Source organism: Siphateles boraxobius, unplaced genomic scaffold (assembly GCF_051911475.1).
Source record: "Siphateles boraxobius isolate OS27281-9 unplaced genomic scaffold, OSU_SipBor_1 22, whole genome shotgun sequence".
NCBI lineage: Eukaryota > Metazoa > Chordata > Actinopteri > Cypriniformes > Leuciscidae > Siphateles > Siphateles boraxobius.
In genome coordinates, this window is record NW_027508833.1 from 39,018,832 (window position 1) to 39,045,170 (window position 26,339).

General features: G+C 38.3%; 2 protein-coding genes across 2 annotated transcripts in view; both read left to right on the forward strand.

The window, feature by feature from the left end:
- Nucleotides 1-326: 326 nt before the first annotated feature.
- cdan1 (codanin 1) lies at nucleotides 327-24,421 on the forward strand. The gene is made up of 28 exons (XM_077240120.1): nucleotides 327-455; nucleotides 1,292-1,932; nucleotides 2,917-3,099; nucleotides 3,183-3,373; nucleotides 6,886-7,005; nucleotides 10,424-10,502; nucleotides 10,580-10,700; nucleotides 11,549-11,658; nucleotides 11,767-11,856; nucleotides 12,003-12,078; nucleotides 14,624-14,829; nucleotides 15,475-15,607; nucleotides 15,692-15,835; nucleotides 15,916-16,082; nucleotides 16,161-16,242; nucleotides 17,403-17,492; nucleotides 17,620-17,674; nucleotides 20,157-20,290; nucleotides 20,383-20,486; nucleotides 20,591-20,740; nucleotides 20,821-20,884; nucleotides 21,087-21,165; nucleotides 21,565-21,773; nucleotides 22,448-22,555; nucleotides 22,684-22,747; nucleotides 22,845-23,005; nucleotides 23,566-23,673; nucleotides 23,790-24,421. The coding sequence occupies exons 1-28, from the start codon at nucleotides 378-380 to the stop codon at nucleotides 23,883-23,885; spliced, it is 3,843 nt and encodes a 1,280-aa protein (XP_077096235.1). The 5' UTR covers nucleotides 327-377; the 3' UTR covers nucleotides 23,886-24,421.
- A 958-nt stretch (nucleotides 24,422-25,379) lies between these two features.
- Nucleotides 25,380-26,339, forward strand: part of stard9 (StAR-related lipid transfer (START) domain containing 9) — a 70,935-nt gene continuing 69,975 nt past the window's right edge. Inside the window, exon 1 of the mRNA XM_077240121.1 lies at nucleotides 25,380-25,681. Coding sequence (XP_077096236.1) covers nucleotides 25,635-25,681 — 47 coding nt within the window. The 5' untranslated portion in view covers nucleotides 25,380-25,634. The remainder of the gene's footprint in view (nucleotides 25,682-26,339) is intronic.

Here is a 26,339-nt window from a genome sequence, read left to right on the forward strand (position 1 = left end):
TGTTTAAATGTTTATGTAGGCCTATTTGTTTAGAGAATAATTGATTTTTGTATGTATATATACACTGTATATATATATATAGGCTATACACACAGATAAAAAAAAAAAAAAAATAAAGGCCAGCAGAAACATTTAACTTAACGATTTAATTTTTAATTTTTTTTAAGACCCTCTCTGAAAAAGTTTTACTCAGTAAACAAATGGAAGGTACAAACCTTTTTTACAGTCTAGGGTACAAACCAACGCAAGTGTTCTCTGAACTTTTATTTTGAAGTACTGCTAATGTCTTCGGTGTTGTTGAGGTTTGCGCGCGTTGTACCGCTCAGCCAATCCCGCCCCTGACAAGAGACACGTCACTCTCATGATATTCGAGAAGAATGGCGGCTCTTTTGGAATCGTTACTGCACAGTAAAGTGGAGTTAAGCGAGACAGTGCTCTGGCTCAAAGGACAACACGTAAGCGTTTACACCGCGCTCTCTCTAATGCGGTGTTTTTTCACTGTCACTGCGTAGCGGAGTGTATGAGTCATTGGTTTCCTGAGATTCAGTCAGCTAATAAGCTACGTTAGCAAACAACCATTAAAGAGTCGCATTATTTTATATGTGCGTATTTACAGTTTTGTTTTTAAGGTAAATTTAAGTTTTACATTTGGATGGTAACTGTTAACGCCACAAAACATTTTCGAGCAATAAAAGAGAACGTTGTCATCATCAAGTTTCTTTTTGGTGGGAATTATGGGAAATTGCATATCTTACATGGTTTGGGGAATGTAGATATTTCATAGATTAGCTATAACGTGACCTTCCATGATGTTTTGTTTGTGATAGTTGGAACATTTTCAATATCTTTTACATTATTGCATCATTGTACGTTAGTCTTAACACAAAATTGTAGAAAAAACGAGGTATAATAGTGTTATTTTAGAATTATTTAAGTACAGTTATGGTATTAATTTTAATACACTTTTAATTTTGAATTAGCAGCCTTAGTCATTTTAGTACTTAATCTTAAACTGATTAAATTCAGTTAGTTAGATGCCATTGCCAAGGCAATATTTTTATTATTTATTTTATTATTTCAGCTTTATTTCAATTACTGAAGATGATAATAGTTTCAGTTAATTATGACAACACTAATAATATAATGTTAAAAATGTATTTTACTGAGAAATTACTTGTTTTACCAGATAATTTAAAGTAAAAAAATAAAAAGTCAAACTAAGGTTTCATTCGTTTGTTCGTTCATAAGTCTTTTCATGACTTAACTAGATGTTTCTTTTTGTTTTTGGCAGGTTTGTGAATCCCAAGACTTGCTATTCAAGGTTAGCAGAGAGGAGTTTGTGCCTTTCCTTTTGAATTTTTTGCGAGAGCAGAGCAGTCAGACTTTGACCCATGGCCCAACCACACCTGCCAAGACCCCCAGCACCTCCAAACCTGTCAGGACGTCTGAGCGGAGAGGCAACAAATCCACTCCAGTCCAGGGTCTGCGCAGCGCCAGCCGAGTCCAGCTCTTCTCTCCTGCCCCATCTACGTCCCCAGTGGGTGGGGAGAGCCCATTTACCAGCTCTCATTGTTTGAGTGGTGTCAGCGCCTTCAGCAGCCCTTCCTTCAGCTCTGTCTGGAGCCCTGCTCCACACAACTCCCCCTCCGAGCGCCGCTCCGCCCAGCGTCTCAGTCTTGGCGACTTCATGACGTCACCCCCAGAGGTTCAGCCCGGCTCCTCCACACAGCAGCACAAAGGCCGCCGGAGGAGTGGGGGGTGCGCGTCTGGCCGACAGACGGGCGCTCGCGTGGCTGTGTCTGAGGAAGGAGGTGGCAGGAGGTGTAAAGGTGTAGCGAGGTTTGAACCAGTGTCACCTCCGACACAGGTGCAGCTCAACTTCAATAATTTGGAAGACTTTCCTCCAGTGGGTGCCGCCCAGTCTTCACCAGTGTAAGTGATGAATCATACCTCTTTTCCAGAAAGATCAGTAACTCCGGCCCTGAAAACGTGCCGGTCTCGAACGGAGCCGGACAGCGGAGGACTGAGAGGTTGTCGCGTTGAGCAGTCTAAAAACTCTTTACTCTTTATATCTAAATATATAAAACTATGCACGCAAGAGAGCGAGTAAATCAACTGGTTTCAGTTTAAATTTACTAATATTAGACAACATAATAGCGTCCACATTAAATAAATAAAAAAGTCTAAAATTCTTAGAATTTAATTCATATTAGGTTCATATAGGTTTTTAAAAATTTCAAGCTCATTTATTGACAATAAATAAAATAATGAAAAAATAGTAAAATAAGTGTATTTATGTATGTTTATGTATGCAAGTATATTTATATTGTATTAATTAAAATAGAATATATAATAAAAATATGTATGTGTATATATATATATATATATATATATATAAATAATATTGATATTTTATATTTATATAATTATAATAAAATATTTTATAAATTCATATTTGATTTATGAATTAACTTTGTTTGGTTATAAAATAGGTGAAATTATCTGATTGTTTAAGGAGTCTTGTTGTCCCATTCCTTACACACAGTCTGCTATTGTATACTTCTCAGTTTTGTTATTATGAAGCGGTTTTGTTAATTTTTTTTAAAGAGAATTTTTTCAGGACAGTTGTTTCAACCTGACATTTTTACGTTGTGCCTCTCAGAAATGTTTTAATTGAATATACTTCACAATAGGGAAGGAACGATAAAGGCAATTTTCATTTCACGCAGATTTTAATGTCAATTTCTTTTTTACGTCATGACATTGACCCTGCCACTAAAACAATTCAGATCCTCTCTGCATTTTAATTTTGCATTTTTCGAGTGTTTTAGTTAGTGATGCAAATGTGTATTCATTGCAATTTTATGATAATTGTAATATGAAAGATCAAATGAAACCTTTCTGCTGTTTTTCCAGAGCAACCAAACCTTCACGGAGAATTAACCCAACTCCTGTAAGTGCAGAGCGGCCCAACTGTAAACCCAAGAGCTGCTTCACGTCCACCCCGCTCAGCCTGCCCGAGAGCGTCCCAGAGAGCACTGGGGCCAAACTGCCCGCTGCCAGTCTGCAGGAAGAGAGAGAGTTGCTCAGGAAAGAAAGGTATGTTGGGTTATGTTGTGAGATTCAGTTTAAATGATATCTCTGTGGTTCTCTGTCATCATTTGCCGCCTCTTCTTCTCTAGGTCTAAACTTGCCCAGCAGACCAGCTCCCCACTGACAACCACCCCCGTCATTTGTACCCCAAGCAAAACGGTGCACAGGCAGGGATCAAAAGTGACCCCTGACCCCCAGTCACCTTGCCCTGACCCTGACAAAGTTACACAGAAATCAGAGTTGGATCTCTTAGCAGAGCTGTATTGTACCTGCATTTCAGGTAAGTGGCCTGCAGAGGGAGCTCTATACGGCTCTATTAATTTATAATACAGTTCATCCAAAAAATCAGCGATGGGAAAAGTATATTTGGCATTGTGATGATTCTATACGACATCAGGGAAGCAAATACATTTGTGACTTTTAAATCTCTTCTCAAAACATTTTATTTTAGAACTGCATTAGTTGATAATTCATTTTACCTGTTTATATGTTTATTTAAAGTGTGTAGTTTTCTCTGTTCTTATGTTTGCCTGTAAAGTGCTTTGAGAAAGCAACTTTTAAAGGTGCTATATAAAATAAATGTATTATTATTATTATTTTACAGCTGATCAAAAAAATCAGCGATGGGAAAAGTATATTTGGCATTGTTATGATTCACAGCTCAGCCAGTAAAGAAGCGACAGTAAAGACTTGTACATTTACAGAAGTACAAGTACAAATCAGTTTTCTTTTGAACTTTATATTCCATCACAATAAATTACAGTTTAAAATATATTGAAATAAAAAAGGAGCATAAAGGCCCGTTCTCAAAGGACGATAAAGATGTAGTTCTAAAAATGATCAGGGCTCTCAAGTGTCACGCATTGAGCGTGACAGTCACTCATTTCGGTCTATACGCCACACATTGTATTTCTCACACGGAAAAACTATTTATAATATATTTAATATGCCGCAGCGCACAAAATTTCTCTGGCCGCGCCGCTCTCACTGTGGAACCGACAGGAATCAAGCGAGTCTCCCCTGGAGTTCTTAGTCGAGCCCGATAAAAAAAAAATAAAGGGGCTACACAATAGCCAGTCAGAAAATAGCACTATTGTATCTGGGTAAGATTTAACGCAGCAACCAATGAAAAAAAAGCATATCCTGGAATTGTTCACGTGATTCTGCTACAACATCTTCGAAAGTTCCGTTTTACAGCCTGTTCAACAGTTTTACAGCCTAGCCATATCTTCGTTATCACATGATGACGGACATATGTCACATTATAAGTGGTGGTGGTGGTGTTGTAGTGGATAAGACACATGCCTTTGGTGTGAGAGACCCGGGTTCGAATCCACTGTGTGACACCAATGTGTCCCTCAGCAAGACACTTAACCCCTAATTGCTCCAGAGGCGTGCGACCTCTGACATACATAGCCATTGTAAGTCGCTTTGGATAAAAGCGTCAGCTAAACGAATAAAAATGTAAAAAAAAAATTATAAACATCTCTCTCTCCAAATAGGCTTAATAATTTTATTAGCACTAAATACATTAAAGTGTATTGCATAGTCAATGTTATACGTCACTTTTAAAATCACGTCATATTTTATAATTATATCCTGGCCATGGATGCATTAATCATTGCATCTGTCTTTCAAAGATGTCAGATAAAAAGCAATTAAGCATCCTCTCATTCGCCCTGATAGCTAAGCCCCTAAAAAGGCCCTTAGAGCAGTGGTTTTCAAACCCTGGGTCGAGAGAATAAAAAAATGGGTCGCCAGTGATTTATAAAAAAAAAAAAAATCTGTTTTCTAATAATATTAATATTAATAATAATAGCTTTGATTAGAAGTACACTAAAAAAACATTCAAATTCATGCAAAATAAATAATCCACGTGTCACCTGACCGGCTGACTGACCTACTCGTAGCCATAGGCAAAACAAAAAACCTTGACGAAACGAAACTGAACTGAATGCTTCTCCTGACATGCGTGTTGCCCTCTCGTCCTGCGAACCGGCTTGGGACCAGATTATGCAGAATAAGCAGGCCCACCCTTCTCATTAATATATATATATATATATATACATATATATACACACGCACTCGTTCGCTCCATCCGCAACACACACACGTTCGCTCCATCGGCAGCAACACCAACACTTGTCGTTCCTTTCGTTCCTTCCGCAACACACTCTCGTTCGCTCCATTGGCAGCAACACACACATTTTAGATCAATATATTTGTTTTCGTTAAAATTGTAATTAACACTATAACTTTACTCTCATTTGAATTATAAATATGTTTGCTTTTAAACTGGGTGATTTTGGTTGGGTGACAGGTGTAGGTTAAGTTTGACAAGAGTTTACAGTTTCACAAAAGCACAATGTTGTGTTTTATTGCGAGTGTACACAAATATAAATAAACACTTTGCAGTTTGAATGATGTCCTGTATGAACAAAGTGACGCAGTATGCTTTTGTTTCCAGTGGCGCGCCTCACACACACACACAAATACACCATTCCAGGCTGACGAAATAAAATCTGATAATAAAATAGTCAACCTAATATAAAATCACACTGCTCTGTTTAAATAGCAGTAGTACAATTGTACCATTCAGCGCAAGCACCGCTCAACTGTGATGTTTCCAGGCACATTTTTGCGTATGTGAAAAGGATGACTTTTTTTCCTGTCGATATTGCAACGTGAGTGAAGTTGCTACAAAGTCTATAATAAAGAATAGTTTACCATCAAATACATTGCGAACGTTGAAACATTTTGATTCTAATGTGAGAGTTACGTGAGCATAATGCCCCTTACTTTTACTTCCGCTTTAAATGATTTCTTTTTGGCTTGTTTATAGTTATTATTTTTTAAAAATCTTGTTCTGTTCTGAATATTACATTTAAAGAGTTTGTTGTGGAATATGTTTTGTGTATTTTTTTAAGCATGCAGCAAACTATAGGCTATTAATTGGTTAAAATTCCTGTATGTAGGCCTATAGCTTGATCAAATTATTCAGAATCGTCTTTGTGTTGCAATCGCGTCAAGAATCAGCAAGTGCAAGTGCATCATCAAAAGTGTTTAAAAAAAAAGTGCTGAGCTGATTTTTTTTCTGCGCACAAGCCTATGGGTCGCTTCAAAAAAAAAAAAAAAAAAAAAAGGATCCCTCTTGAAAAAGTTTGAAAACCACTGCCTTAGAGGATGCTGGCCCACAGAAGGTGCAGGGTAGGCCCATGAGAGGAGGAGACAGTGTTGGTGGAAGAGGAAGAGACGGTGGAAAAAATCGTTTCTTCAGCAAGTCTGAGCAATTATAAATAACAACAAAAACACTAATAATAATATTATAATTGAAACACAGCCATTCCCGCGACCCGATCATCCTGTACCCCATTGAGGCGGATGTCACTCTTGCCTGTCTTCAAAACTTGAGAGCCCTGAATTATTCTAAATATAAAGTATAGCACCACAGACTACAACTATAACGAGCACAGAGAAACGATATCGTCGAAATCACTTTCAGAATAAATTTTTCCAGCTGGTGAACAATAAAAACATTGTCAGCCAATCAGGATCCATCGTCCATCCAGCTTTAAAGAGCTTGAGCAAAACAGCTGACGACAAAATTGCAGTGCACGTTTATAATATACAGTGTTATCGTTCGTTGGTGTGGATGCTAATGTAGTTATAGTTATGTTTATAGTGTTAATGTGTCTTAAGACTCTTGCCAACCCTAAACTTTTGAATGATGGAAGCATACATATTCATAAGCATGCTACATCTGTTTTAAGTTTTAATGCATTTTGCTTGTAGAGAATCTGGTTCCGTGTGTTTTCCTGGAGCTGTTCTTCATGATGCAGCTCCTGACATCTCGTGGTATGACTGTCTGTAAATCTACAGAGGCAGGAATCAGTGTGTGTGAAGACAGTCCAGGTATGTCAATATTTAAAAGCTTATTAATAATTATTTAAGGCTTTTGACTACACTTTTACATGTTAAATCATGCTGAAGAGATGTCATAAAGATGAGTCGTTTCATAATCCTGCTGTCGACACGAAGCTAGTAGAGTTCAGCTTTAAAAATGCATTACTCGTGCATTATTCTGCACTTGAAGCTAAATTAGCTAAAACATTTATATTCACTTTTTGTATTATTTTTTTTGCCTTTTTAAATTTATTGTAAAATAAAATTCTTAAATACTTTATTTAACAGTACATTAGTATTAGAGCCCGAAGCCATTTGTTTTGAGAATAATGGCTGGCTGATGAAGTTATTGGCTGGCTAGCCGGCTCAGCCAAAACCTAAATGGCTGCTGCAGCCGCCAAACTTTTCATAGCTGCAAATGGCTGAAGCTGCCACTTCATGTCTACAGATGTCTATGTTATACTGATTTACTAGATCTCAATATTTCCAAGCAATGCATGGCTTACACTATATTTCTACAAAATGCAATACAATGTAATAAAGAAAACACCAGATTTTACTTTCACAACGTATGTACATATTTATTTTGTAGTCTGATCGCGGAGAAGTAACGTTATGTTGATTAAGAACGCAAACTTTTGTTGAATTTATGAGAAATCTACAGACGCAAACAGACGAAGTGTAGTAAAATAAATACCTAAATGTGTATTTCGGACTTTTTTTCACCACAAGTCTGTAAGAAGACATGGAAGACAAATATCCAAAAATCTCAAAATTGACCAGTAAATCTCTCCGTTCCAGAATATTTGGTTCATAACATCATATCTTTGATTCAGGTGTTTGTGCAACCGTGCCCTGAATATTTAACAAAAGTCTGGCTAGGCCTAAGTTAAAAAAAAAAGTAAGTAGGAATTAGCAAAGTATGTGAGAAGTGAGATCAAAATTACCTTGCTTGCTTCTTTCCGCCATTTCACCTCAGTGCGAGAAAAAAATGCATCGCTTCTTCTGTACGGAAAACGAGCAATTTTAATTGGTCGTCAATTCACTGTGAGTCTGTGTATCGTAGCAACGAGCACAAGACTGTGCTGTTATGAATCCAGTGGGAAAATAGATCTCGTGTATTGTTTATATATTCGTGTCGTGTGTGTATGTCTCTATGTGATAGAATTATTATTTGATGCAAATAATTCTAGCCAGCTCAGCCAAACTTTATCAGATGGCGGCTCAATTTGGCTTACGAAATTATTGGCTGGCGGCGGCTGAAATTCTAAATGGCGCAAATGGCGGCGCCTGGCGGCGGCTTCGGGGTCTAATTAGTATTATTGTAATAATAATATTTAAATAATTATTGTTTGCATTTTTTATAAATTAATAAAATAAATATATTTATACCATGGTCTGGGTGAATACTCGATTCTGATTGGCTGCAGGGTGTCCATTAAAAAGTGATAGAGGACACCTAGTAAAGGAGTAAACTGACTGGTTACCGTTTGAAATTAATACGCTTATTTCACGCAGCCGTTATTTTGAAATCGAAAGCGAGGCTCCGGTGGGAAGAACCCCGTAAGTAAAGATAAACAACAATGCCTTGGACTACCAACCTGAAGCTGCTGCCGCGAGTTACACTACTGGATGTTAATATCCAATATAGGATATGTATATAGTTCGTTCCTGCTTTTTTTTACTTTCTGAAGAAAAAAGAAAAATATATATATACCGGTAAAGGATTTTCACTGTGTATATAGTCTAAAGTATGAAAGAAATGTATGTACATTTTTAGAATAACTAATTTCTACATTAAACACAACAATACGCCATCGCATTCGCGACTCTCCTATGATTAAAGGCGACACTTCCGGTTTTCTTTCCCACCGGAGCCTCGCTTTGGATTTCAAAATAACGGCTGCGTGAAATAAGCGTATAAATAAATGCGCTGGCTACATCCGCTGTGAGTAACCATAGCAACAGACAGTCAAAGTATCCGTTTACGATTTATTGTATCAAAACAAACAGTTAGCCGTTATAAATAGCCTACTAATACAACAAGTAATGTATTCGAATATATTCGAATTTCTACGAGACCCCCAACCCCCCCCCCCCCCCCCCAAAAAAAAACACCATAACAGAGATTCAATCACAAATTTATTAACAGTCTGACAGTCATAAACAGGACTCAGGCCTGTCTGAAAACATTTTTTTTGACTTAATGTTTTAAACAGCAGGTTATCAATTTAATCTATATAAAGTGCCACTAAGCTACATGGAATAAAACTGCATCGGAACAGCACGGCACAAACAATAACGTGACGGCTTAAACAGCAGGAGTAAGGCCTATATAGCCTACCCTCATTTCTTATTTCAATTCATTTCTTAATATTGTTTGCTAGAAACACCAATTTATCAACTTGATCTGGGTCAAGTGCGGCTCTCTTTTTATTGGCGATGTTCCCCGCGGTGGAGAACACACGCTCAGTGCGCGCACACGTGCCTGGCACACACAGATTTGCGCGTCAATGTTGAGAGAAGTGGTATACGGTGTAGCTGTAGAACCCAAAATATTTCCAGACTCGACTTTTTAGATGAGTTGAGGTCGTAATTCTCCGCTCGGGCTGCCGTTCTGTGTGTTATCTTCCATTTTCAAAACAGGGAGGCTATTTTTCGCTTGATTTGGTCATGGGCTTACGCTACAATACGTTTAGAGCGCCCGCTCCTGGATGAGATGGCAAACAATAATAAAAAACAAAAAACGGTCTAATCATATACTGTAAAAAATGCGCTAAACATGGCACTTTAAAAACCGGATAGTTTATTTATAGTTCGAATACGGATATTTCACGTCATGTTCGAATGCATATTCGAATATCGAATAAAAAGTGACAGCCCTATTGACAACTTTGATGACTGGGATGCTGCTGAAGAAAGAAAAATTGTAAATAAAACGGAGAGAAACGACACAAGGAGATAACACCGCTGAGCGGACTATAAATATCTCCGGTTGCTAAATAAATCGTCAGGCGTAACCAGGGAATCCAAGTTATAGTTTGTAAAAACTTTAGATTTCGATTGTAAAACTAATTAAACTATAAACTAATGTTTTAAAAATGTGTTATTTGGCAAGTGACCATGGTATAAGCAGGTTAATGCTTTTCGAGGTGTCCATTAATACCTGACAATGGACACCTCGTCGGGCATTAATCCTTACTTGTATTAGTAATAATAATTACAATAATATTATTATTGTATTGTTGTTGTCGTCATATTGACACGGCTCCATAGTGGAATAGAACAAAACAATGTGATTTTCATGCAGAAGGATTCTGTTGAACACACCAGTTAGAAATTAATTCTGGTTTTAAGGATGAGTCAATCTAAAAATGATTAATTTGATCATGTCCTGATTGTGTCCTGTTCATTTATGGTCTTGAAGAGGTGCTGGAGAAAGCTTACCTGGGAAATGTCCACAACTGTGTGTATTTTTCCGTGAGAGTGTTGGAGAATCAGTTTGAGTAAGTCTGATTACAGTTTCATTACTGCTTCAGATCGGATTCTGTGTGCCTGACTTTCTGTCTCTTCTGTTGGTCAGGTTGGTGTCCCACCTGGACAAATGCACTCTGCGGCTTCTGTCTGAGAATGAGAGAGTGGTGACTTTCTCCTCATCCCTCAGAGATCGCCTGGCACAAGCTCAGGACAACTGCACAGCTAAAGTAAGCATTAGTTTAAAGGGATAGTTCACCCAAAAATGTCAATTCTGTCAGTAATTACTCTCCCTCATGTTGTTCAACCCCGTAAGACCTTCGTTCATCTTCGGAACACGAATTAAGATATTTTTGATTAAATCTGAGAGCTCGATCACTCCTCCATAGGCTTCTAAGGGATTGAAACTTGTTCCCCGAAAAGTTATTAAAGACATCGTTAAAATAGTCCAAGTGACTACAGTGGCTCAATCTTAAGTCTATCAAGCGTCGAGAATACTTTTTGTGCGCAAAAACAAACAAAAATAACTTTATTTCAACTATGGATTTCCTTCTCTGTGGGCCTCGAGTCAGTTCACTAGTGTAACAGCGCAGCGCTTCTGTGTTGTACGTCACACGCATCACACACACACATGACCAGCGTCGGCCAATAGTGAGCCTACGTGTGACGTAGCTCTACGCTATTACACTGACTCGAGGCCCACAGAGAAGGAAATAAATAGTTGAAATAAAGTCGTTATTTTTGTTTGTTTTTGCGCACAAAAAGTATTCTCGTCGCTTGATAGACTTAAGATTGTGCCACTGTAGTCACTTGGACTATTTTAACAATGTCTTTAATAACTTTTCGGGGAACAAGTTTCAATCCCTTAGAAGCCTATGGAGGAGTGATCCAGCTCTCAGATTTAATCAAAAATATCTTAATTCGTGTTCCGAAGATGAACGAAGGTCTTACGGGCTTGAACAACATGAGGGCGAGTAATTACTGACAGAATTTACATTTTTGGGTGAACTATCCGTTTAAAAGCAACCAATAAGTAACCTTTGAAAGCTCATGCTGAATAATGTCCTCACTTCCTCAGGTGCTCCCCAGTCCACCCTTGTTCGTTCATTCAGTGCCGTTCCAGGCCGCCACTGATAACCGTTTCAATTTTTGCAGTGATAGGGGCTTCCACACATTTAAAAAGCAGAGGTACACTGAACACCATAAATGTGTTTCAAAAATGTGATGTTTCATGTCATTTATCAGTTTTGCCTGGATATATATGGTACATGTTATTTTTTTCTGCTTTTGTTTTAGGGATGTGTTTTACGGGCTGATCAGAGAATGGGAGGACTCTCATAATGAGCCTGGCTGGGATTTTGAGGCAGCATTAGGCCATAGAGTCAGGTGATGTTGTTGGTAGTGTTAAAAGGGACATTGTATTGTAAAAACTAATAGTATATATTGCTCTTTTTATATGAATGATATTCATTTCCTTCCTCAATCATTTTGATTGTGATTTCAAATTAAAATGTTATAATTTATACCCACAGGATAATGGTCAGTCAGCTGACAGCAGCAGGAAGTCATTCTCACTTTGCCAGACTCCTCCAGAAGCAGCTGATCCAGGTGAGCCAAAATGGCTGATTATTTTTTCACATTTCATATTATTCTCTTTTAGAGACGCACCGATTACAATTTTCTAGGCCGATTCTGATTGATGATGAATGATGATCAAACATATACTGATGAGTTTAATAAAGTTTATTGTACATAAAACAAAAGATGAAGCGTCAGTTTTACTTCAGAAACTCACCATAAGAGCTGAGTAAACAGTAAGATATAAGAAGTGCGCAAGTACATAAACGAATTTCGGTAGAGTTGAGGGAGCATTTTCTTTAAAAACAAAATAATTCCACCTCGTCTTCAGCGGCTGGCTCAGATTTCGGGAGTAAATAGAGAGAGCTATGTGGATTACTACATCCAGCCACACAACACCTACAACGCTGGGAGATATTCTCGCCAGGGCGGGTCTATGTTAGAACGGCAGTGTCTGTCAACACTCGTGGGTGGGGCCTGTACTTAGTGACGTCACTAAAACAGCATTCTGAAAACAGGTCGTTGGGAGACACTGCTGATGATTTATGGGGATTAATAAAAAAGGAGTGAGTGGATTTTTATCACTATTGGGTGGTTGTGTACACACACTTCCAACACACATTTATGTCCAAACAGCATGCATAATATGGGGCCTTTAATGACGAGAGAAACCCCGACGCGCGTCTATGAAACGTCGTGTCGTCGTAGGAGAGGAGTGTGGGGACACGTCGACACAATATATCAAAGGTTGGCTTGCTCATTATGCCACAGACCCACAGCACAAATTTTATTTCTCGTGCCATTTACGGCAAAAAAATAGTTTTTGCGTGCATTTGATACGCAGTTTATGGCGTGTAATACGCACGCACTCCACACCCCTAATATAGTACAGATACGCACTTTCATGAGATCGTGTTGTATGTTCCCAGCAGTCCTGAGATCTCTCTCGCACACAATAACTGAAGCACATGTGCTGGCTGCAATGATGGCCCTTTTAGTCAGGGCCGGGTTAACCATTAGGGCAACTGGGCACTTGCCCCGGGGCCCACGACATCTAAGGGGCCATGGGCACCAGGGGCGGAGTGGCAATCGGGAGAGTCGGGAGTTTCCCCGGTGGGCCGGTAGTGTTTCGAGGCCACGAGGGCCGGTCTGATAAAATGTATTCATTGCAAGTTCGCCATGCGCACTTGTGGCCCAAGTGAGGGGAAGAAAACAAATATTTTAGATAACGGAGCGTATATTTGCAATAAGTGCCTGTCTTTTTAGCAAAAAGACGCCTTTCACGGAATAGCTACAGTGGCGCAGGTCGTAGCCCGTGAAGTGCTAGAAAGCAGCTTTTGATGTGCTCGACCCGAGTTCGAATCCGCCTTTTGCCGAACTCTCTCTTCTCCCTTTTCCCAACACATATGAGATGTAAAATGTATAACCTTACCTAACATAAAGGTCTCTAGCATTATATTTTGCCAACGAACTAAAATCGAAACCATGATATGGCTTTGTGCCTTTATAAAACAGCACAAGACTTTAAGAATAGGCATCCTGTTTGTGCTGCGTGATTTAAAGAAAAGTGCGCTCTTTGCTCACGCGATCAGCATGGTTATCTAGTGTTTTCTCCTAAATACAAGCTCAAGGGTTTATTTCTTGCAAGTGAAGAAATTAGGACAAAAGTATTTTAATTTTCCTGTATTATAGTGTAATGTAGACAAAAATATACTTTTTGAAATATTCATTTTCATTTATATAGTACATTTATAGGCTATATGGATTTTACGTCATAGGAATAATAAAGAAATCATTATTACATTATTATAATAATTGTTTGGCATCCTAAAACACCATTGATAATGTAATGTAGAATGAGACTCATAACTAAAAATATGTTTGAGCCCTCTTTATTTTCCTGGTACAAATCAATGCTTTTTCTTTGTTCAACGAGCAGTTCATGAGTTGAAGCTCTTAATTTTGATCTCTCAAAGAGCACGAGATTGATGCATTTAACCTTAAAATCTACAAAATGTTCTTGCGGGGGAGCACGCCCCCGAACCCCCCTAGAGGCACAGAGGTCCACCCAACATAGTTTTACAAATTCCTATGGGAAAGAACGACCATTTATGAACTTTATTCCAGCATAGGTGTGTACAACAAGGTTCCTTTTTAAGTCAGTAAAACTGTAAATGCCATATTAAAATGTCCTTGGACAAATATACATTTGGCCTGTCTAAGGGGGGCCTACAAGACATTGGACCCAGGGGCCTCTGAACTCTTAATCCGGCCCTGCTTTTAGTCCTCATCCACTTCAAAATCCTGCTGATGTTTGGCGAACTTCGCATACATCTCAAAGCTAGCATCAAACATATTTTGCGTTCGTCCATATGTGCAAAAAAAAAAAAAACTTTAAGCATGCGCGTTGTTTCAGATAGTAGGCCTATGTCAAGTGTAAACGCATGAATCGGAAATGGGTCACAATTGAAAGAACTTGTTAACAGACGGTAAAAAAAAAATCGGATATAGCTAACAAATCAGAATTGGGCATCAAGACCTGCAGTGTAAACGAGGCCTCTGTCTCTTTTTCTAGATGTGTAAGAGCCCTTGTGTGCTGGGCTCCTCCAGTGATGCTCCTGACGCTGATCTGCTGGGCATGCTGGGGGCAGACAGCCTGGGTCGTCTGAAGCGCCTGCAGCAGCGTCTGGTCCAGCCTCAGGGACTCATTGGTCCCTGCCCTCCACCTTCCTTTCCTGGCCATCAGGAGTTCTTCAGGGGCTTCCTTCAGACAGCCAGCTGGTAAATGATGTATCCTCCGGACTCATTGAGACTTTTAGATGTGCAATTGATGCTTTCATGATGTCATAATTTAAGCTTTGCAAGTTTTGCTCCAGCTGTATGAATTATTTTGAGTGCTGTTTACTTTCCTGTGTCGACATTTTCTGCTGAAAAGGACAGTGCGTACTGCGTATCGAAGTGCTTTTCCATTTGTTTAAATGGCAAATAGATATTTGTTTACATTTTAGCACGGCAAAATCACAGCTCGTATGAAGGATGCTTTCAAAATACTCACCAAGCTGCATTTATTTAATCAAAAAAATACAGTAACATTATTATTGTGAAATATTAATACATTTGAACTGTTTTCTATTTGAATATATTTTCAGATGTAATTTATTTCTGTGATGGCAAAGCTTCATTTTTATATAATATATCCTTTCTGAAAAGTTTTAAATTTCTTTAAAAAAGAAATGTTTTACTGACCCTAAACTTTTAAATGCTAGGCTAGTGTATACCTGCTTAAAGTAAATTTTGTCAGCTATTATGAGTACAGTAGCATGGACAGTATCTAAGCTGATTTTAATAGACTTAAAGTCACAAAAGTCTTTAAGGATTTTAGTGGTTTTTGATGCTTGGCTCTAATTACAGTCATCTTTGTTCTAGCTGTCAGCTGAACCAGCACCTGAAAGATGGTCTGTGTCAGCAGCTGCTCAAGTTAGACGAGGTGTCGATCCTCGGTCCAGACGCCAGCCCTGCCCGGGGAGAGGAGACCGGTGATGGAGACATAGAGCAACAGGTTAGATCAGAAAGAAAATATTCAACCACTCCAAAGTAAGGCTTTGAATGGGTTTAAAACACATTTTTGGGCTCTTTGTTTCAGGATGAGAAGCAACGTTTCTCCTCTGTGCTTCTCACGGCACGACTTCTGGCCAAGTTTTTGGGCTTCATCTCTTTTCTGCCTTACCAGACCTCTGAGCTGCCATCAAGAGACATACAGGACGCTGCAGTCACTCTGCGGAGCAAGGTACACAGGCCACGATTTTTATTTTGCCAGCAAGCTATGTATTCTTTAGGACCTAACTTTTTTCTTGTGTGTATTGTCAGAGTTCTCCAGTGCTGGATGTGTGTGCTGTGTTGAGAAATTCAGTGTATCGGAGACGCACCATTCTGACAGTGCCTTGGATGGTGGAGTTCCTGTCCATGCTGGATTATATTGGCCCATTTCTGCCTTGTTACAGGACTGCTCTGTGTCTTTTGCTCCAGATCTACAAGTGAGTTTATCACATATACGTCAACGATGATTTTTTTGTGCGATTGTGCTGTTAATTATGCTTATGTGTGTGTTTCAGGAGACTGGTATTGGGTCGAGAAGGGGAGCTGTGTTACATGAATCAGCTGCTCATGGTGGCAGTTTTGGGCTGGCTCTTCCAGGTGAGATGTCTCATTTTCAGTCAAACTCCAGGGGCCGGTTTCACAAAGAAAGACTTTGACTATGGCTTAGATATAGTAGATAGTCAGACTTCAGGTAGACATTTTAATCAGACCGTTGCACAAAGCACTTAAGACTCTGACTATCTTAAGTAGGACTACACTGCAATGCATTCTGGGTATAATAAGACACTTTTCAACACAAAAAACATGGCGGATCGAGTAAGCGCATTCAACCGCTCAGTGCAGTTTACCCCAGCGGAAAAAAACGTTAAAGACGTACAGAAAAGATACAAAAACATGGTACAAGATGCCAAAAAAGAAATATTTTATATTTAATATTAAACCCTTTCCCTTCTCATAGCTCTCTCCATAACGTTGTTAGCAAACAACAAATTATGAGCCATTTTCCCTTTTCTTTTGGCTGTTTGTACTGTAACTGATTGTTACTGCTGGTTGCCAAGGTAACGGAGTCTTAGACCTGAGTTAGCCTGGGTTATGTGTCTAATTATTTTTGTCCAAATTAAGTCAGTCTTTATTTTTGTGAAACAGTCTAACTTGCATTAGTCTACTAGTCTATGAGCAGATTTTAGACTTGTCTAACACTATTGACCGGTGTAAAATAGCTTTGTGAAACCGGCCCCCAAGCGGAAAACTGTAAAAACTGTTGCACATGGGCACCTCAAATGTGACCTGCTTTGTTTGCAATTGGACAAATGTACTTCCGACATGACACCATGCCATAATGTATTATATTGCATAATAAAGTTGCATTATTTAAAATAATAATAATTCCACATTGATATATTACAATAATATAAATAGTTGGGACAAATAGAAGTAAAAAATGTAATCAAAACGCACCCAAATAGTGATCTGGATCCAGTTTTATGGTCAGGGCCAGTGTGAATGCAAAGAGATTGCAGGGTTTGGTAAAGAACTGCAGAAAATGGGGTAAAAGGGACTTGTATCATTTGATGGTTTGTTTCTACATGCATTGAAAATAAGTGCTGTTTCAATGTGAGTTTTTTTGTTGTTGTTATAAATACATTTTTTAGAAGAGATGATGAACAATTATCAAATTGAAATTGACGATCATACAGCCTGGACAAAGAGGTGGGTTATGAGCCTGTCAAATCTTTCTGTTGCTGTCCCTATTTTAGATACCGATCTTCCCAGAAGATCTCTTCTTCAGCACAGATCTAAAGGAAGAAATCAAGGAACTGGAGAATAATACCAGCTGTCAGGGGCTGGTTAGTGCAACGCTGATCTTCTGCTCTGGATACATTAAGCTGTTTCCTTTTAAGGAGGGAAAGACATTTTTATTTATCTTTTCAATTTCCTTCACAATGTGTATAATACTGTATATTTTCTTTTAAGGACACCCTCCCGTTAGTGGACCAACAGCTTCTCTTAACTTGCTGTCCATATTTAGGTGAGACTGGACTTTTTGGAAAACATTTCTTAACTATGTGTCTTACTAAGTTTGGTTTGGAATAAATTCCAGTTGAGGGTGATTTTGGTGCCTTTACACCAGTGGTTCCCAGCCTTTTTTTGTCTGAGACCCCCTTTTCCCCAAGAAAAGATTTGAGGGCCCCCTTCACATTTAATGATATTGTCGCTCTTGTAAGATTGCAGCAAAGATGACAATGTTTTTAAACAAACAGTATGTTTATTACTATAACCAGATATGTTTATGCACAAATAATAGCGTATAATATTGAAAATACTATAAAAAAAAATATCAGTAGGCCATTTGTAATTTAAAAACATAAGCCTAGGAGTAGCCTATTAGAGGGATAGTTCACCCAAAAATGTAAATTCTGTCAGTAATTACTCTCCCTCATGTTGTTCAACCCCGTAAGACCTTCGTTCATCTTCGGAACACGAATTAAGATATTTTTGATTAAATCTGAGAGCTGGATCACTCCTCCATAGGCTTCTAAGGGATTGAAACTTGTTCCCCGAAAAGTTATTAAAGACATTGTTAAAATAGTCCAAGTGACTACAGTGACTCAATCTTAAGTTTATCAAGCACCGAGAATACTTTTTGTGCGCAAAAAACAAACAAAAATAACGACGTACAACACAGAAGCGCTGCGCTGTTACACTACTTTAACTCACTCGCGGCCCACAGAGAAGGAAATGAATAGTTGAAATAAAGTCATTATTTTGGGGGTTTTGCAATTTTAAGTTTATCAAGCGACGAGAATACTTTTTGTGCGCAAAAAAAGCAAAAATACCGACTTTATTTCAACTATTCATTTCCTTCTCTATGGGCCTCGAGTGAGTTCACTAGTGTAACAGCGCAGCGCTTCTGTGTTGTACGCAAGGGCGAATAACTTTACATCTGAGGCGTCCAAAGACTTCATTTGTCCATTATTTATTTCTAAATAAACACGACAATGTATAAAAGGCTCCATTACTTCGTATCTTACGTTATGGCCCAGTAGAAGCCGTTTTTGTTAAAAACAGGCTAACGATTGCGTCATAACCACCCGACTTTATGTCGCACAATAGAGACATTACCGTATAGACAAGAGGAGAAGCTCGCAGGCAATCGGGGGGACGTCCCGTCAAGGGAGAAGCCCATAGATAATGAGTCCATAAAAGCAATGGGACAAAATATTTCAACAACATTTTTGGGGAATTGGAAATAATTCGGTATGTGGTAAGTGAATACATATGAAGTGATTAACGTTGGCAATTTTCACGCACAGCTACTAGAAGATTTACGTCTGTCAGACAGGTTGCTCACGTCATCAAGCTTAGTTTGAGTCGGTTTGAGTCTGCGCGTCAGGAACGGAAGTGCTCAAAAATCGCTAAAAATGGGCTTCAACTGTCTCAACTGAGTTCCAATGAGATGGCTCTGTCCACTTCTTATACTGTCTATGGTTGTACGTCACACACATCACACACATGACCAGCGTCGGCCAATAGTGAGCCTACGTGTGACGTAGCACTACGCTATCACACTACGCTAACTGACTCGAGGCCCACAGAGAAGGAAATAAATAGTTGAAATAAAGTCGTTATTTTTGTTTGTTTTTGCGCACAAAAAGTATTCTCGTCGCTTGATAAACTTAAGATTGAGCCACTGTAGTCACTTGGACTATTTTAACGATGTCTTTAATAACTTTTCGAGGCCGGCAAGTTTCAATCCTTTTGAAGCCTATGGAGGAGTGATCCAGCTCTCAGATTTAATCAAAAATATCTTAATTCGTGTTGCGAAGATGAACGAAGGTCTGACGGGGTTGAACAACATGAGGGAGAGTAATTACGGACAGAATTTTCATTTTTGGGTGAACTATCCCTTAATTGGCCCTATTTGAAATGCAATAACAAAAATATCAGTATTCACACTGGTGTGTAGGAAAAAATAATTAATATAGGCTATTACAAAATGACTGGTGTCTGGGACCTCGTTGAAAACTCATTTTTTGGTCAGCCAGGGGATCGTGAATAAAATTAGCTACTGTAATATGATCGTTTGGCGCTCTTGTGATTAATAAACATGCGTATATTAACAGAATAATGCGTCTTGCGGAAGAACGTTGTAGCCGGAGCTACTTCTCTGTTTATGTCTATGACGAGTCACTGGGTTACACCGCAGCGGTGCGACCCGAACCAGTGTAAAATAGTCCCAATATAAACACTTATTATAGGTGTACCATAGTGACTCAGGATAAGACAAAAACACGGTTTGGAAAATGGATTCATGATTTACTCGCTCGTTATATAAATTTAGTACATTTTGAACACAAAAAAAGTTACGGACTTTAGTTACGTTGGTTTAATGGTCACTGTTCAACACTTTTCAAAATATGACGCGACCCCCTCAAAGAGCTCGCTGACGCCCCCTTGTGAGCCGAGACCCCCCTGTTGGTAACCGATGCTTTACACCATTCATTTTGCAGGGGAGTTTCGTAAACTTCTTGCTGCTTTTGTGGCTGGTAGCACGTCCAAGAGTGGAGGCTTGATTCGCAAGATCACCCCCACATCTGCTGAATTGAGGGGACCCTCCACCACCCGTTCACAACAGAAACTTCAGGTACGCTGCAAGCAAATGCCTTCCATCTGTTGAGGAATTGAGATCATGTCATCCATGTGTAGACATCCATGTTTTTCCATGTGTTTGAACAGGTCGATTTGGAGCAGGCCTTTTTTCACAACCAGCCCCCATCTCTCAGACGCACTGTAGAGTTTGTTGCGGAAAGAGTCGGTTCCAACTGCGTCAAACACATCAAGTCAGTCTCCCACCATTTTGTCAGTCTTTTTGGCTCTTTAGTCCATGTAAATCAATTTGAATTCGCGTTTCATCATTTCATATTTTCCTAACTCTGTGTGGCAGGGCTACTCTTGTGTTGGAGCTTGTGAAGGGTGGAGAGAAAACTCTCAGAGATAGTTTGGGTTTGGAGGGTGTCAACACGGCCAAACTAAACGATTCTATCTGTGCTAAGCTGTGTGACGCAGGCATGCAGACTCTGGAGAGAGCCACCAGGTCAGCAGCTCTCTTTTCTCAATACATATACATCATGTTGTAGGAGGACATGTTTTGGACTAGTCAATCTCCCATGATAGGTTCTGCGTTGAGAATGCCCCTGGAGCTGTCCGAGTTCTTCTTCCTCTGGAGACCTCTCCTTCTGTGAGTACTCGTCATTAATTCAATCCACTTAATAACCTGTAGAAAAATAGAGATGCTCAATAACAGTTTTTGTCTTGGGTGGAAATTTGCTGTACAGTGATACTCTTGTTTGTCATATCATTTTGTGGTTATTTTTAGAAAAAAGACTTCAAGATCATCATTTATTTACTTATTTTATTATTTTTTGTTGTTGTGTTTTTAGGTCCTGACCACAGCTGAGAGCATCACCACTCGTTTGGCTACAGAAAAGGCTTGCAGCTGGCTGTCCTCCAACATTACAAGTAGTGAAGCCTAATTTTATTCACATTTTAAAATGACAAATTCTCCATTTAGACTTATTGCATATTTTTTTAAAGGGTAACTAAACCCCTGGTCAGAGACTGACTCCACCCACTGGCAATATTTGAAAACCACAACAGGGTACCGCAACTTCCAATAGAAAAATACAACTGCAGTAGCCACCGTTCACCCTGAAGAGGGCAGCACTCAGACGTTTTTACACCATATATTGTAGAATTAAAACACTTTAAACCCAAATGTCAAAAAATTTGCTTGAATCAATGAACAGCATTTATGAAGCTCCATTCTTACAGATCATTAACTAAAAAAAGTTGTTTTAGTGTTTAGTTACCCTTTAAATATAGAGATTTTAAAAATTCCTGTTTAAATGTCTCCCTTAGCACTGCTAAAGAGAGAGTGGAAGAGTGCGTTTGAGAGGGTGATTAAGAAAGTGCCCTCAGCCTTCAATTTGGATGCTGAAGAGGGTGAGGGATCAAGCAAGAGTCAGCCGGTCCAGAAGAGTGCCTCAGGGCTCAGTGCTGGGTCCTCATGCGTTTCAGACTGCAACCATAAGGTTCCACTTGGATCAGAAGTCATAATTGAAGTTAAGGTAATTATTGGCAATTGGTTATTGGTAATCCAGAAAAGTTGTAAAAAATTATTAAAATAGATTAATTAAGGAGGTGGTTGATGATAAAATTTGTGAGAGAATCTGAGTGAGAAATGAGACATGCTGAAATCAAATGCATAATTCACAAAACTCTCTAGTCTAAACAATCAAATGTTTTATTCTTGGACAAGGCCATTAGAAGTGTTGTAATTGTTAATTAAACTTAAGCTAATAAAAATTGTGTTTTTGTTAATTGTAATGAAGTTAAAATATAAATTACAATTTTTTTTAAAATTAAGTTTAGAAATTTTAAGGTGAAGCACTAAAGTGACAAACTGAATTAACAAAAACCTAAACTAGTTAAACTAAGTAAAAATTAAAATGCACATAAATGCTGCCTTACACTAAAATTAAATTGAAAACTAAAAATATATAAAGGATAATTCAAAATATGATTAAATACTATAATAATATATAAATAGTACTGTTTAACAATGACACTAGAATTTGGAATTAATCAATTGGAAATCATTGGAATTAATGATCAGCAGTATCATGAAATTTGTCCAATTAATTAACCTGGACTAGACAGCAATAAGCAAACCTAAGGTCATTTACAGTCATTTTCAAATATAAGTGGGTCAGATCTCAAATAATCTTGTCTCATGTTCCAGGAGGTTCTGAGTGTGTCTGTCGGACCCAGGTCTGAGGAGGAGGTTTACACTGTTCATCAGATTGAGTCTCTGCTGGACAGAGTGGGACAAACACTTGGATGCCGAAAAGTAATCAGACCCCCCCCTAATACTACTACAGTGTACTAACATCATTCAATGTTTAGTAGTTTTTAATCTTTTATTTAGAACGGTTTACCTTTCTTACAAATTCTCTCCTGTGTCCTGTCTTTTTCTAGCACCTCGCTCCTGTGGTCGAACAGATGCTGTTGCGTTGCACTGTTCAGATGGCCTGCAAACTTGGTGAGAACAATTAATGCAAAACAGAACGGTACATGAAGTCAATTCTGAAAGTGATGAATACCCTAATGTGTCTGTTTGGGTTTGTTTCCATGTGCAGTATCTGGGGAGCTTCCTCTGGTGTTTTCAGCCGAGGGGAACAAGAGACCTGCTCTTCTGGAAAGGTTTTTAATTCTGTGGACTCGGGCTCCCTCTCCACCTCTGCACCTTCTCTACAGTGAGCCCACCCTGACTGCCATCGCTGGTGCCACAGATAGTGAGGTAAAACCGCTGATCAAACCTTGTGTTGTTGATGCAGTTGTTACATTCTTAACCTGCGTGCATTTTGTTGTTGTTGATTTAACAGTGTTATTTTAATATTATTTATATACTATGCGAATATTTAATTATATTTTCAATTGGCTTTTATTTTTATATTTTCAGTTTTATTTTAATTCTAGTTTTATGTTGATTTAACAGATTTAACAGTATTCCTGTTGATGCAGCTGTTACATTCTTAACCTGTTACATTCTTTTTTTGTTGTTGATTTAACACTGCTATATTTAATCCATATTTTCAATTGGCTTTTTTATTTTTTCAGTTTTTATTTTAATTCCTAGTTTAACTTGTACTAAAACTTGTACTTGTAGTGTGCCTTTGTCTTTTTTTTTTGTATAAAACTAATTTTAGTATTGGTCACTTAGCACTGACATGTTTGTATTTTTAATATTTATACTCCCATTTATATTTTGATTACTGAAAACCATGTTTTATAGGTTTAGTTTTAGGTGACGACAACAACAGTGTTGATTAAACATGGGTTTATACTTTAATACTACAGAGGAATGACTACCTGTTCCTGATAGGACGGCTAGTAGAGAGAGGTCTTTTAGGAGAGGAGGAAGTGGCCACCAACTGGCCAAAGTTATCAGCGTTATCTTGGCCAGAGGTAATTGCTTCTTACATATACTGTTCGTTCATTCATTCAGACAACAAAACGTGATTTTCTGAGGCTGGAATTCTCACAAATTGCTCTCTGATGGCTTTTCTCATTTGCTGTTGTAGGAGTCTGTAGAGAAGTTTCAACAGCTCTCCCTGACCACCCAGTCCCCAGTGCCTTCACTGCCAAACCACAGGGACACACTGCAGGTCTCTCAATGACCCCTAGGGGGACACGTGTCCACATTACCAACTCTACACATGCATCCCAGCCCAACACTATTGGATGAATAGGCAATGAGTAATGCGTATTTGAACAAAAGAAAGCATGTTTAAACCTACACTATATATATATATATATATATATATATATATATGTATATATGTGTGTGTGATTTTAAAAATATTTTAAAGTCCGATTTATTGTTAGTTGCATGGATAATATTTGCTGCTCAAAAAATGTGGAGTTGATAGACCAGTCATTGATTATAAATCTTCAAAACATTTTTTGGGAAATGTTAACAGGGGTTGGCCACTCATACAGCCTCACAGTAGAACATAAAGACCATTCACTGTGCTTCTTTGTCATGAAATTCTATTTATTTATTTTAAGTGTTTGTAAATGTTTTTCTGCTCGTTGGTTTGTATGCATTTCTTAGTCTATATTTGTGAAAAATTTGCACTTTGTTCATGTTGGACAATTTTATTATTTGTTTAATTCTAAACCTATCTAAAGTAATAAAATGTGATATTGTGAACATGCACGAGTACCTTTTGTTCACATTTCTCATACGGTTTATAGCAAAGTCCATTTAGAGGGCTGCCCCTACATAATACATGGAACTTTAAAAAAGGGAAAAGTCACGGAAATTAATACATTAAAGGTACAGTTCACCCAAAAATGAAAACTTTGTCTTTTACTCACCCTCAAGTTGATCCAAACCTGCATGAAATTCTTTATTCTGTTGAAAATAAAGGAATATATTTGGAAGGATATGGGTAAACAAACAGTTGCTGGTCTCCATTGACTTCAATAGTATCGAAAATCAAGTCAATGGGGTTCAAAAACTAATATCTACATTCTTCAAAATACTGTATATTTTGTGTTCAGCAGGTTTGGAACAACTTGTGGGTGAATAAGTAATGACAGAATTTTCTTTTTTGGTTGAACTATCCCTTTAAGTCAAGGAGAAGTCTGGAAAATGTCTATAGTGGATATTCATGCTTATTTACTCTCAGCTTTAAAATATGTCATCAGGTAGATATTGTTCTATGTGAGTGCAATATCTCTTTTCCCTTAATCAGTAGTCCTAATAACAGAAAGTCATGGAAAATTATTGGTCAAATGCAGCTATTACTTCAGAAATCATTCTAACATGCTTATTTGGTGCTCAAACATTTCATATTTAAGAGTTGTGCCGCTTAATTTTGAACAGCATTTAAAAGAAAAGCATTTATTTGAAATGGAAATATTTTGTAATTCTTCAGGCGAGCACTTCGCCTTTGTTTCTCTTGCCCTAGTTTCCCACTATGGCGATGGATGAGTTCATTAATGTTAAAGACCTACTGAACGAGTGTCTAGAAACAAATCATAATGAATGTTTAGAAGCCACGCCTTATGCAAAGTAAGCTTACTCGTTCAGCAAATCAGAAAGTACTATTAAACTGACGTCACGCTGCACGCTTAATATTCATGAGCAGAGCCTTCGCTATAGTAGGATTCGTAATCTCCCTTTTCCTGAAGAGATTGCAGGAAGTTTTAGCGCAGTTCAACTGCGGCCACGGCTTCATAATGTGCTCTGTGATTGTCTAGACTCTAGACGATATCAATAACATGACCCGAAAAACGTGTATTCGGTTTCATTACTCTGCTCGGGATAATTCTATGCTGTGGAGGCATGTAATAAATGGACTCTAACGGACAGCTGAACTTCAATTCATCGTTTCCCTCCTCCGCCCGGTGTCAAGCGAATGGCAAACGTGAAAGTCGCGATTCGAGTCCGTCCGCCGAACTCCAGGTACGACCAGCTTTCATGGATCTTTTATGAGAAACTGATTGTAAATGTGCATGACAAGAACTGCTGAATAATGTCCTAAGAAGTATATAAACAGCCTTGAGTTGTTGTACTGTTGCTATGTCTGGGAATAGACCAACTGAAACATAAGCTGCCATTCAATAAAAATATTGCTTGATCTTTGCATGTAGCTACATCTTATGTATATAATGAAATGTATAGGTGACTAGTTTTAACATGCATCAAATTAGAGATTAAAAAAACTAAATCACAGCCTATTCAAAACCATGTAGCCTATAAGCAGTGCATACATGGAGATAATGTATCAGTGTTGTGTTTTGCTTTTTGTGTTTAATACATTTTCTATAATCTCCAAAATCTCATTAAATCCCCTTAAAACTCCTCCCCCAAAAGTTTATCTACTGTATGATTTTAATATCTTGTTTTTATCAGTTTCACAAAATTGCATTACAAATGTTATGCATGCCGTGTTAGTAAAAATTAAAAGCATGTGTTTTGATTTAATATTTAAAAAGGGGGGTATTCAAACAGAGTTTGCCCCATGAGAGCCCACTGCCCCACCCTCCAGCATTAGCCACATTACTTCAGTATGTGGGTGCTGGACAGGGGGGTAAAGATACTCCTCCCAGATTTAGACACA